This window comes from Typopeltis vanoorti, chromosome 7 (genome assembly GCF_054136105.1).
Source record: "Typopeltis vanoorti isolate ZY-2024b chromosome 7, IOZ_Tvanoo_1.0, whole genome shotgun sequence".
NCBI lineage: Eukaryota > Metazoa > Arthropoda > Arachnida > Uropygi > Thelyphonidae > Typopeltis > Typopeltis vanoorti.
The window spans coordinates 120066685-120079225 of record NC_143555.1 but is presented as its reverse complement, the minus strand read 5'-3'; the positions used below and the strand labels follow the sequence as shown (position 1 = coordinate 120079225).

At 38.4% G+C, this 12541-nt stretch overlaps 1 protein-coding gene across 1 annotated transcript in view; it reads left to right on the top strand.

Moving 5' to 3' along the window:
• Nucleotides 1–12541, top strand: part of Dhc36C (Dynein heavy chain at 36C) — a 1350914-nt gene that overhangs the window by 40630 nt on the left and 1297743 nt on the right. Inside the window, 1 exon segment of the mRNA XM_090395101.1 lies at nucleotides 1459–1594. Within this exon segment, the coding sequence (XP_090251227.1) occupies nucleotides 1459–1594 (136 nt within the window).

The following is a 12541-nucleotide window of genomic DNA, read 5'->3' as shown; positions in this document are numbered from 1 at the left end:
CATGAAAATCATCACAGATTTGAGGATACATTTTATTCCACGCCCCTTTAATTGCTGATTGCTTCACTTCCTCCCAATTATAACATCCATGATGTTATAATTGGGAGGAAGATCTCTCTCAAGGTCATCACATCATCTTCTGTAGTCCCGAATGCTTGCAGGAATGTACGTGCTTGCCGTAAGTAATAAGGCTTAAATGCTGAAATGACTTCCTGGTCCATTGGTTGTAGTAACGATGTGGTGGTGGGTGGAAAAAATATGACCTTTATATTAAGGTGAAGGTCATCTAAAGATGTTGGATGTCCAGGAGTATTGTCCAGCACAAGCAGAATTTTTAAGGGAAATTTTCTTTTACAAACAATAACATTCCACAGCAGGAATAAAACAGTTCAAGAACCAATCTTCAAACATGGCAAGTGTGACCCAGGCCGTTAAATTTCACATCCAGATAAAGGGAAGAGCTGCTTTAATAATGCAGCAAAGTGCAAGTTTGTTTACATGTGTGAAATAAACTAATTCCCAAATATTAATATTAATTATCCTCTGGGGAGCCTTGGGAGTCTGTTCGTAACTATGGAACGGTGTAAGTCAGGTTGTCCGTAACCTGGGGACTACCTGTATAAATAGACACATATATTTTTTTTATTTTATTTTTGTTTTATTTTATTATTTTTATTTTGTTGGGGGTTGTTTGTATTATAATGGAACATGAATGCATATATATATATATTTTTTATATTCCATTATAATGTTATATTAAGAAGATTCTTGTTGATTATAGAGACTCTCATACATATTGTTTGCTTTAACTGTTGCTTTTTGCAACATTGTCATACTTTTCTTCAGTTAAGGTATGTATCTGAGTATGTAAGAGTTGATATGTATTTGTGTGTGTATGTGTAGAAATAATAGGGAAACAAATCAATTTGTTTTTGTAAATATATTTTCATTGATTCAACCTTATTTAGGACATCTCTCTTCATTTAATTACTAAGTTAATTCATTTAGTTCTAGAAATTTAATTGAAATAGAAAATTAATTAAAGTTTTTTATAAGTTCAATGAATTCTTATGCGTGTTTTAAGTGTAATATGAACATAAAGAAAATTGAGGGAAATATTACTCAGTGTTTCTTTTGTATATTATACCTTGTTTTTTTTGTTATTTCTAGTAAAGATAAAAAAATTTACTGTCAGAGGAAATATACCTTGCTATTATATAGAGCAATTTACCAGAATGTTAATTATTGATTAATAAAGCTTTCGAAGGGGTGCATTTTTCTGAGTTTCTTTTACTCTAAATGCAGTTTTCTGTTCTTTCAAGTTGTCTCTCTCTGCATTTTTACTTATTTTTATTTATCATGCCAGTGGTCTTATGAGTTTTTTAATAAATAAGTATGGTTTGTTTGACATAAATTTGGCAATTTGAGATCTTTAAAATAATAATGTTGTATTTACAGGGCATGGCTTACAGGACCACTGGAAACTGTAAATCCAGATACAGTTGAACAAGACACAGGAAATATTTGGCGTAATTTATATAAACTGGAAAAGACATTTAGTGAAGAACCAGAACCAAAAAGAATTGCTATACATGTAAATATTTTCTTTTATTTTCTTTTGGAATAAATAATCATATAAATATCTTAAAATACTTTGAAAGGTCTGTGTTACTCAATGGAAGTGGTGCCTGCGACCTCTATGTTATGCATCCCAAAGATAGACTCAAGTTCAGGTCTAGTCACTGACTAGAGGAACTGCTTTCTTGGCCTTTCTTAGAAAAAGTTATAATAAATTTAGTTTAATCCTTTATCCAAGTGTGTGTGCAAACAAAGTTTGTGCCTGAAAGTATCTTCAGGACTGGGGTAAAGTGGTACAACACTGGGCAACTCCTTGCAAGGGTGGAGCAAGCTACCAACACTCCTATCTCAGTATATCCCATAATGCAAAACACATCTCCTTGTGGATATGTATAATGTTATGCATTAAGGGAAGGGCCACTACCCAGACTAGTTTCGACCTTTATTAAGGTCTCTTCAGTGGGAGCTAGGCCCAAGTGGAGATACCAAGGCATTAGCAAGGTCATCGCCTCCTATAGGAGTTGCCAAACGGTGTGCCACCTTTTTATTAAATTACTCTGGATTTAGAGAAAGATGTTGAAAGTTTATTTTTCACTTGGTCAGACTATAATAAATTTAGTTTAATCCTTTATCCAAGTGTGTGCAAACAAAGTTTGCGCCTGAAAGTATCTTCAGGACTGGGGTAAAGTGGTACAACACCGGGCGACTCCTGATAGCCACTAACCACTCGGCCAACTAGCTGGCCTGGTTGGCCAAGTGGTTAGTGTGTCCGCTCTCCAGCCCAGAGACTATGGGTTCGAATCCTGCCGTGAGCATGGATGTTTGTGATTGTCCTAAAAACTTTGTGTGGAAAGGGAATCTGTGACCCTACCACTTATTCTAGCAGAAGACATCATTACCAAAACCATGTAAGGTACAGCAGTAACTATATGGTATCTATGGATGTCAAAGGTGAAAATTTTTAGCTGATAAATACTTTGATCGGCATCTTCCATCATTACGACTGTTTCTATCCACTGGCATAGCTAGAGCTGTTGCTGCCCGGAACAGTCCCAGAGTTTGCCGCCCCTCTCAATACACACCAAAAATACTACAAAAAGTCAACATGATGTATAGGGAAATAAATTAAATTACTATGTTTATTTTTGAAGTAAAACTTTAATTTCAACATTCTAAAATGTTATTTTTCTTACTTTTCTGTTAGCAAAATTGTCGATGACATTGGCGAAGTCTATTTCATAGTAATAACGTCAATAATTCTTCATCAATTTTAATTTAGAAAAACTCCTCTCACAACTAGCAACACTTACAGCAATCGTTAGGAAAAAATCGCAGTAGTATTACAATATTTTTGAATTCAGTTCTCGAGACTGTATTTTAGAATTAACTGCAAAAGTTCAAAAAGGTTCAAAGTGCTACCCGGGGTGGACCGCCCCTTCCGCATCCCCCCCCCCCCCAGCTACCCCACTGTTTCTATCACATACTTTCTGTTATAGAATGGGTTGTCATGATATTAAAATCTTATTCTCTCTCTCTCTCTTTCTCTCTTTTGTGGGAAATTTTATTATTATTATTCAGGCCTCCATTGAGTCAAAAGACTCATCGCGGGAGGTCCTTCCTAGCAAAGTCTATCTAGATTCATCGTGGGAGGTCCTTACTAGGAAATACAAAGTCTATCATACCACTCCTTAAACTCATTGACCATTCTTGCTATCACCACTCTATCAGGCAATGCATTCCACAGTTCAACCACCCTCCATCCAAAGAAACCACTTCTCACACTCTTGCTCATAGCTTCCTTTCGTAACTTCCAGGGCCCCTTGTCATCATTCCTTCCAGCTGTTCAACCAAGCGAAAAGAACTCCCCAGTATCAACCCTGTAACCACCTCTCAACAGTTTAAAGGTCTCAATCATATCCAGTGAATTTTTTCTGTAGTTTGCAATGGTACGCAGTAACGGCACTTTTTTTCTTAAGTTTTTAATGACAGCAAAATGTATTATAAATATTCTGTGGGTAATACCGTGTTCACGAATTAAATTTTCAGTTTTGATTACACATAAGTTGGTACCCTGCTTTCCTGTTTCATAGGTTGGTATGTAACCAGAAACAGGAAGTTGCCAATTTTTTGCCAATGAGAAAAAAGTAAAGCTGAAGAAGCAGAAATTGTTGAATCTACTTGTGATCCTGTAAAACAGGAAACTAGCAACGAAAATACACTTGGTGAAGAGGATTACAAAACCAAGACGAAGATCCACATTGTCAAAAGGAAACAGCTTCTAATAATGATTGGCCTTGGACATTTTTGCAGAAAAATAATTTCTGCGAGAGAAATGAGTGGCTGTATGTCAAGAATAAAATGTTGGGCTGCAAAGCATGTTGTGATGTCGGAAGTCTTGCCGTCGATAAACACATGGGAACGAAAATTTCAGTGGAGTGGTCAAATGGTAAAATCAGTCATTTTGGAGAATCTCACAAACAACAGTTAATGTCATTAAGAAAAAAGATTTACGATCATAAAAAAAGTGCAGTGCACAAAGCATGCCAACAAAGCGAGACAACGAGGACATATCAGAGGATATGTTAAAAGTGTGGAAGTTGCTGTAATAACATCTCCATGGTGAGTACTGGCACCTTTTTTTTTCCAGAAAAAAAGCACTGATCATATCACCTCTCCTTCTTTTATATACCAAACTCTGCAGTCCACATTCTCTCAGCCGATCTTCATAACTAAAATTGTACAGTCCTGAAACTGTCTTTGTTATCCACCTCTTACCCTTTCCACAGTTAATTTATCCCCTTCAAATCCTGGGGATCAAATCTGAGAACATTAGTTTTAAGTGTAGTGTGATAGCTCTTTTATCTCTGCAGGTCAGCATTCTTCTCAGTATTGCAGCAATTCTCTGTGTTACATTCACCACCTTTGCAATATGCCCCCTGAATTTCAGGTTTCTATCAGTCATCAATCCCAGATCTCGTGTCTCCCTTACTTCCGCCAGTAAAACCCCTCCAATAGAGTATGAAGTGTCCCAAACCTCAAGACTTTACATTTTGCTGCATTTAACTGATACCCCCATTTACTTGACCATCTGTCTAGCTTATTCAAATCGTCTTGCAGGGCTACCACATCTGCACTATTACTAATAACCCTTCCCAGCTTCGCATCATCTACAAACAACTGATTATCCCCCCCCCCCTGCAATCCACTGACAATGTCATTGATATAAAGATTAAACAATATAGGTCCCAGTACTGAACCCTGTTGGACCCCACTTTTAACCTTCTGCCTCCTTGAAACTGCCCCACCATACACAATCTCTGATACCTATTGGACAGCCAATCCTGAATCCAGTTTACCAAGCTGACATCCAAACCCATGTGCTGCAACTTAAATATCAGCCTTATCATGTGGCGCCCTGTCAAATGCCTTCACTAAATCCAAGAAAATGGCAGTATGTGAGGGTTGTTCGATAAGTCTGTGCAAATATGAAGAAAACAATTTTTTGGGACAAACATATTTTTTATTTTTTGACATAGTCTCCTTTGCGGTCTGTACACTTAGTACAACAATGCTCGAGTGTTTTGATCCCATCCATATAGTATGATTTGTCCAACTCTTCAAAATAGGCAGTTGTTTTGGCAATCACCTCATTGTTTGATGAAAATCTCTTTCCTGCCAGCCATTTTTTCATGTTTGGAAACAGATAGTAGTTCGAGGGAACCAAATCTGGAGAGTGTGTGGGGGGGATGCAAAAAGACTTTGTAGCATAAATCGAATAATTTTGTGGTCACAATTGTAGAAGAGTTTTGATCCAGTGTGAGCAAACATGGCACCTATCTTGCAGATAGTTTTCTGATATGTAAATGTTCATGTAAAATATTACGTATGCAGTCATTTGAGATGCCCACAGCCTTAACAATTTCATGCACCTTCACTCTTCTATCATCATCCAGCATCATATCATGGATTTTTGCAATAATTTCTGGAGTAGTTGCCTCAACAGGGTGTCCAGAACGTTCAGCGTCACTTGTGCTCATATGGCCACTTCGAAAGTTACTAAACCACTTATAAACCATTCTAATCGAAGGTGCAGACTCAATATAATGTTTATCAAGCTTAGCTTTGGTTTCCTGAGCCGTTTTGTTTTCAAAAAGTAATGTACGAAATTCTTTCTCCTTCATTTTTCACAAATCATGATACTTGATCGATTCAAATAAAGGCCAAACATAGGGTAATAGATCTATCTGATTGAAACGTAGTGTGTGATCCTCCAACAGTTGCCAGCAACTAAAAATAACCTTCATACATACTGTTTCATTTCTTAAACTTTGCACGGACTTATCGAACAGCCATCATATGCCTTTTCCTGATCTACTGCTCTTGTAAGTTTATTATAAAAGTCTAGCATATTACTAAAACAAGCATCCCTTAACAAATCCATGTTGACTTTCACAGATAAAGATTACTCTCATCTGCCCAATGCTGTATACAGTTCCTTACTAATTTCTCCAAGATCTTAACTACTGATGACACACAAACTGGCCTATAATTAGACACTTCCAGTCTGTTACCACCCTTATGCAATGGCACTATCTTACTTTCCTTCCATTCTCTGGTCACCTTTCCCATAGCCAGACTTTCATTGAAAAGCCAGGTCAAAGGAGCTGTCAGTTCTTTAGCACATTCTCTCAAAACTCGTGGTGAAATACCATCCAGTCCCACAGCTTTACTGATATCCAGAGTATTTGGAACACACACACTCTCCTCCTGCACCTCTAAATCTTGAACCTGCCCTATTAAAATTTACTCCTCAAGGACATTGAACAATTCCTCTATGTCCTCTGCATCAGTCACTTTATTTCCATTTTTATCCCACAATGTCATTCTGCCACAATCAAGTCTCTTTCTACCGGCCACATAGCTAAAAAATTCTCTAGGATTTTCTTTGGATCTTAGGTCCAATGTCTTCTCATATCCCAGTTTCGCCTTCCTTACACTAGTCATTCTCCTGGGCTGTGTCTTATATTCTTCATGCATCTGCTCTTCACCTGTCTCCTTATATCTCTTCCATAGTCTCTTTTTCACATGCAGTTCCTGTTTATTATTGTTTGTCATCTAAAATTTACACCAAATTATGTTCTCTTTTTCACTTGTGGAATGCAGCTTACTATTGCTGCTAACAAACATTCCTTCACAATTTCCAAAGCACCAATGATATCCCGGCCTTCAAATTCCTCCCACCATGAAACTTCCTCAAGTTGACATCTAAGACTATTTATAATCACCTACCTTATAATTCCACATACGTGCCCGTCTCTTCAATACTCCTGCATGTCTATTCATCTTCCAAGTCAAAACCACATGGTCAATCTCTCCAACTGGTGGGAGAGATTAACCATGATTAACTGAGATGCCATCTCCAACTGAGATGTCATCTCAGTTATTATCAACTCTTCTGATGCTATGACTAAATCCAAAGCTCTTGAACCTCTTGTTTCCTCTATTACATATTGCCTAAGACATTTGTCCCTCAAGAATTCTAGAAATTCCATTCCCTTATTGCTACATCATCTTCCTCTGCCATATTTTTACTGCTGTAGTTAAAATTTCCCATAACAATCATTCTTCTTGCACTTGCCAAGTTCAACTGTCTAAACATTTTTTGCTCCCCACCCCTCTGTGCTCCTTGGTTTGTAGCAACACCCCACTAAATATCCTGTCTTGCCCACCTCTACCTTACACCATATGCTTTCAAAATCATTAGTGTCACTGCCTTCCAAAGCCTCCACTCTTGGAGGACATATGTCGTCACTTATCATAAGCAGTACTACACCACTCTGCTTTCCCTTCCTATCCTGCCGAAAAATGCTGTACCCTGCTACTTCTATTTATGTTATTATATCCTCTTCTGTCGACCTCATCTCAGTAATCCCAATAATTTTAGGCTATGCTGATGCAATCAGTGCCACCAATTCATCTCCTTTATTTTGAATACTTCTGGCATTAGTATAGAGCATAAAATGTCATTGCTTCTATACCCATCATTTTTCCCTCTTGACCCCACTGGACTCAGTGTTACCTGATATCATTCCCTTTCCCCTAAGCACCCATTCCCACAAGAACCCACCCCCTGCTACTGGGAATTCTAGTTTCCCTGCATTGACACACTTACTCATTCAGAAAACAGCAATCTCTCCAGATGCCTTCATCCTTCCTCATTCAAATGCAAGCGGTCTCTCGCATACAGTTCTCATCTATCCTCAAACACTCTTCAAGCATCCACATATTCCAATCCTCTCTTCTGACACATTCTAGCTATTATGCTGTTCAGTATTACTGCTCTTCTGCTCAACTCGTCACTATTATACCTGGGCAACACACACACACACACAATCTTTCCTCTGTGTGTTTTCTTTTGCACAACCTCAAGCAAGAATTTCAGATCTCTCGCCTCCCGATTTACATTGCCTCTCAAGTCATTCGTGCCAACCATCACAATCATTTCATCCATGCTTTCATCCCTCTTATTTGCCATAGCCACATTTTTTAACATCCCTCCAGGCAAACACACCTCTGGCATTCTGTCTTGCACACCTGAGTTCATCGAGTCTCCATACATCACATCTCTAAATACATCACACATCGAGTCTCCATACATCTTGATTACTCATCTACATCCCTCACTCTCTCTCCTCTAACATTTTCTCTAACACCTGCCTTCCTGACATCACTCTATCCCTGGTTCCAGCGCTCCCTCGCATTCTTCTCATTCCCTCTCTGCTACTGTTTCCATTTTCAGTCTTCTATCATTCACATAACTCTCTCTCATTCCCTCTCTTCTACTGTTCCTATTTTCTTTTCTTCTACCGTTCTCATAACTCTCTCTCATTCCCTCTCTTCTACTGTTTTTATTTTCTCTTCTTTTACCATTCCCATAACTCTCTCTCATTTCCCTCTCTTCTGCTGTTCTTATTCTCTCCTCTTCTATCATTCCCATAACTCTCTCACTCCTATGCTGATTTACCTTGCATTCATCACTTCCATTCACCTAATCTCATCTTTCACACTTCTCATCTCATTCCCTAGACATTCCACCTGCTCTTTCAGCTCATCTATTTTCCTGTGCAAGTCAGCCACTCTTGTTTGTCATTCATGCACCCAATTGAGACCATATCTGAAAACTTCACAATCATTCAACCTTTCCCCCACTCCCCACTCTCATTTTTCATTCATATTTCTCTCACTATTTTTGCTCTCTACATGGAGAATCTCCTGTCTCAACGAAGTCAGTTATAGTTATGTCTAACTCACCAAGTTCCTCCCATTCCCTGCATTTTGCACATATACATATTTCCCCTTTACTCACCACCACATATACAACTGCCAGGATGTATGCATTCCACAAGTCCCACATGCTACAAAATCCCTTATTATATCACGCAAAATGGAATCCTTAAATAGGGGAGGACTTGGTGATGCACCATTTGCAATTTTAGCTGCTGCTGCCGCTATTATTCAAAATAGTGTCGAGGAACTATTACAACTAAATGCTAAATAAGTATAAGTGAGTATTATTATTATTATGGGCAACTCCAAGGAGTCCATAGACTCCTCGAGGGAGGCCCTAGCATCATGTCAAGAACAACTATTCGACATTCACACAGTATCTATCATACTTTGCTTTGAACTCATTTACAGTCATGGCACCCACAACAGACCCTGGCAGCTTATTCCACTCATTCACCACTCTCCAAGTAAAAAACCTAGTTCTAACACCATCGCTAACCATACTCTTGCCCAGTTTCCATGGATGGCCCCTAGTCCTCCCATCTCCAGTCCTATTCTCAAAAATATCTTCTGAATTAATCTTATAGAAACCCTTCAGTAATTTGAATGTCTCAATCATATCACTCCTTTTCCACCTATCAACCAATTTCTGCAACCCACAAATCTTCAACCTGTTTTCATAAGGTTCATTCCATAGACCTGCTATCATCTTGGTCACTCGTCTCTGGATCCTCTCCACCTCCTCCCCATCAAGAAGAAATCCCTGGTGCCAATATCTGGGCAGAGTAGTCTAGATCGGATCTTATCAAGGCTCGATACAGAGGAACAATAACCTGTTTGTCTCTACTTGTTAAAGTATTTTTCAGCAACCAAGTGATTTGATGAGCTGATTTAGACACTTTTGCAATGTGCCCCCTAAACTTCAACTCCCTATCCACCAACACTCCCAAATCCCTGGCTTTGTCAGTCTACTGGAGTACAGTTCCACCAATGTGATGTACTGCTGCTAATCTTTTCACCCCAAAATGCATAACCTTATATTTTGCCACATTAAATTGACATCTATTTCCTTAGTCCAGTCCTCCAAACTATCCAAATCATCCTGCAAAATTTTGACATCCTGTGCACTCACTATTGCTCTACCCAACTTTGCATCATCAGCAAACAAATGAACAGTTCCTCTCAGATCCTTTCCTATATTGTTAATGAACGAATTGAACAGTAGTGGTCCAAGAAAAGAACCCTGCGGCACATCACTAGTCACAGGCCATCTTTTGGACTCTACTCCTAAATAAACCACTCTCTGATATCTCTCCATCAACCACCCTCCTATCCATCTCACCAATCCTATATCCATCCCTATATGCTGCAGTTTACTGATTAGAATTCCATGTGGTATCCTGTCAAATGTCCAGTAGAATCACGGTAAACCCATTACCCTTATTCAGTTCAGCCGTCACTGCATTATAAAACGTGAGCAAGTTACTGAGGCATGATCTACCCTTCACAAAACCACGCTGCCCCTAATACAGTATCCCATTTTCATCTATCCAATCCTATATTTTCCTCTTGACTATTTTCTCCAAGACCTTGACAACGATTCCTGATATACTGATCGATCAGTAATTTACAACAGTAATCTTGGAACCTCCTTTATGCAGTGGAACAATCCCCCCCCCCGGACAAACCCAGACCCAAGACTCAAATTAAACAAAATGGTCAAGGGCACTGACAATTCGTTAGCTGTTTCATGTACGACACAAGCTGGTATATCATCCAATCCCACAGATGTATTGACATTGAGATTTTGTAATAGACTATTCACCTCCACTTCATTCACAACAATTCCCGTATAAACTATTGATTCATTCATTCCTGCAATGTCACCACCTGGATGATATACTCTTGCAAAGTGCTCGCTCAGTAATTCCACTGTATCAACTGATTCGGTTACCTCCCTACCATCGGCATTCTTTGAAATTCTTTAAAATCATTCTGCCGTATACATTTTTTTCTTTTACTTGGAACATATCGAAAAAACCGTTTAGGATTCTCTTTAGCCGGCATTGCTAATGTTCTTTCATAATCCGCTTTTGCTTTTCTTACTACACTCCTTACCCTTCTAGCCTGCGCTTTATACCATTCATGTGCCTGCCGGTCACCTTTCTCCTTAAATTCCCTCCACAGTTGTTTCTTTTTTTGCAGCTCAAGCTTAATGGTGTTATTCATCCATTTAACCCCTACTTGATTTATTATTCGGACTCTAGGTATACAGTCAGTCATTGCCTCCTGCAAACACTTCTTAACCACCTCCCATGCACTATCAACATCTGGCCCTTGCAGTTTTACATGCCATGGCACTGAACCAATCAAACTCCTAAGCTTCTTATACTTACCAGCCCGATAATTCCACATGTACCCTGTCTTAATTGTAAATTCCACACCTTTAGCCACCTCCCAAGTCACGATCCTATGATCACTCTCACCAGTTGGTTGCAACGTGGTCATATTTGTTATAGCCAAATTCTCAGATACAGTTACTAGGTTAAGCACACTCTTTGACCCCTAGTATTTTCCATTACATGCTGTCGCAGATAGTTATCCCTTAATAACCACATAAAATCCAATTCCTTCCTCCCAATGTGTCCTCTCCTCCTTCCAATCAATGTTACCATAGTTGAAATCTCCCATAATAATTACCCTCCTTCCACTCATTTCTTCTATTTGCTAGTATAACTATAGGTATAACTATATAAGTTAACTATAAGTATAAAACCCATTTAAGTATACTAAATATCTAAATAATGAAAACTTATGTTATCTTCTTCTCTTCCATTGCTATGCATCCATTCTGACCCTGCCTTCTCGGTAACCAGAAATATACAATATAGAGACAACAACTAACTCCAAAAACAACCACTGAAGGACACTTGTATTACAAAAAAACAACATAGCACAAATCTCGACAGAAGTCACACTGATTAAAAAAGCACTTTTTTTCAGCACAGCTCAAATCCCCTGCCATGCTCTTTGGCGACTCTAGTGCCCTCCCCAATCTTGGAGGAAATATGATATTCTGTAAGCTTATGCATTTTTAACCTCCCAACCGGCTGGTGTGGATGATATAGTCAGCTTTCCCTAGCTTTTTTCATGGATCAAAACTTCGTCGCCATTCTACCTTTTATCATGCATTACCTTCCTCCGCCGTTAATCTCGTTACGGCTATTCTATAGCCATTAGTGGATTAACTGTTGCTGAGTGACCTTTGTGCCCCCCTGTCTTTACATCTATTGTGTTGCTTAGAATTTCATTTACTTCCTAAGTTATTTGACCTTTCTTGCCTCTAAAATGATTTATTGTGTCTCTTCCCAAAAATTGAAACGAATTTCACATATGCGAAAGAAATCAATCCTGAAATGACCACTGATCAGCTTTTGCAATGAATCTATTTAGTGATAGTAAATTTGGTGTATTTTATTCTACTAATCAGTGCACCAGAAGAGTTGCACTGATTGTTCTTTCACTTTACGTATAATAATTGAATACCTTTTTTTCGAATTTCAGAATTCAAATGTTTGCTTTGAAAATATTATGTCAAATATTAATATTTTTAAATAATATTTATTGAAATAAATATGTCCTTTTGCTTTCGTTTCTAGCCAAATAGCATTATATG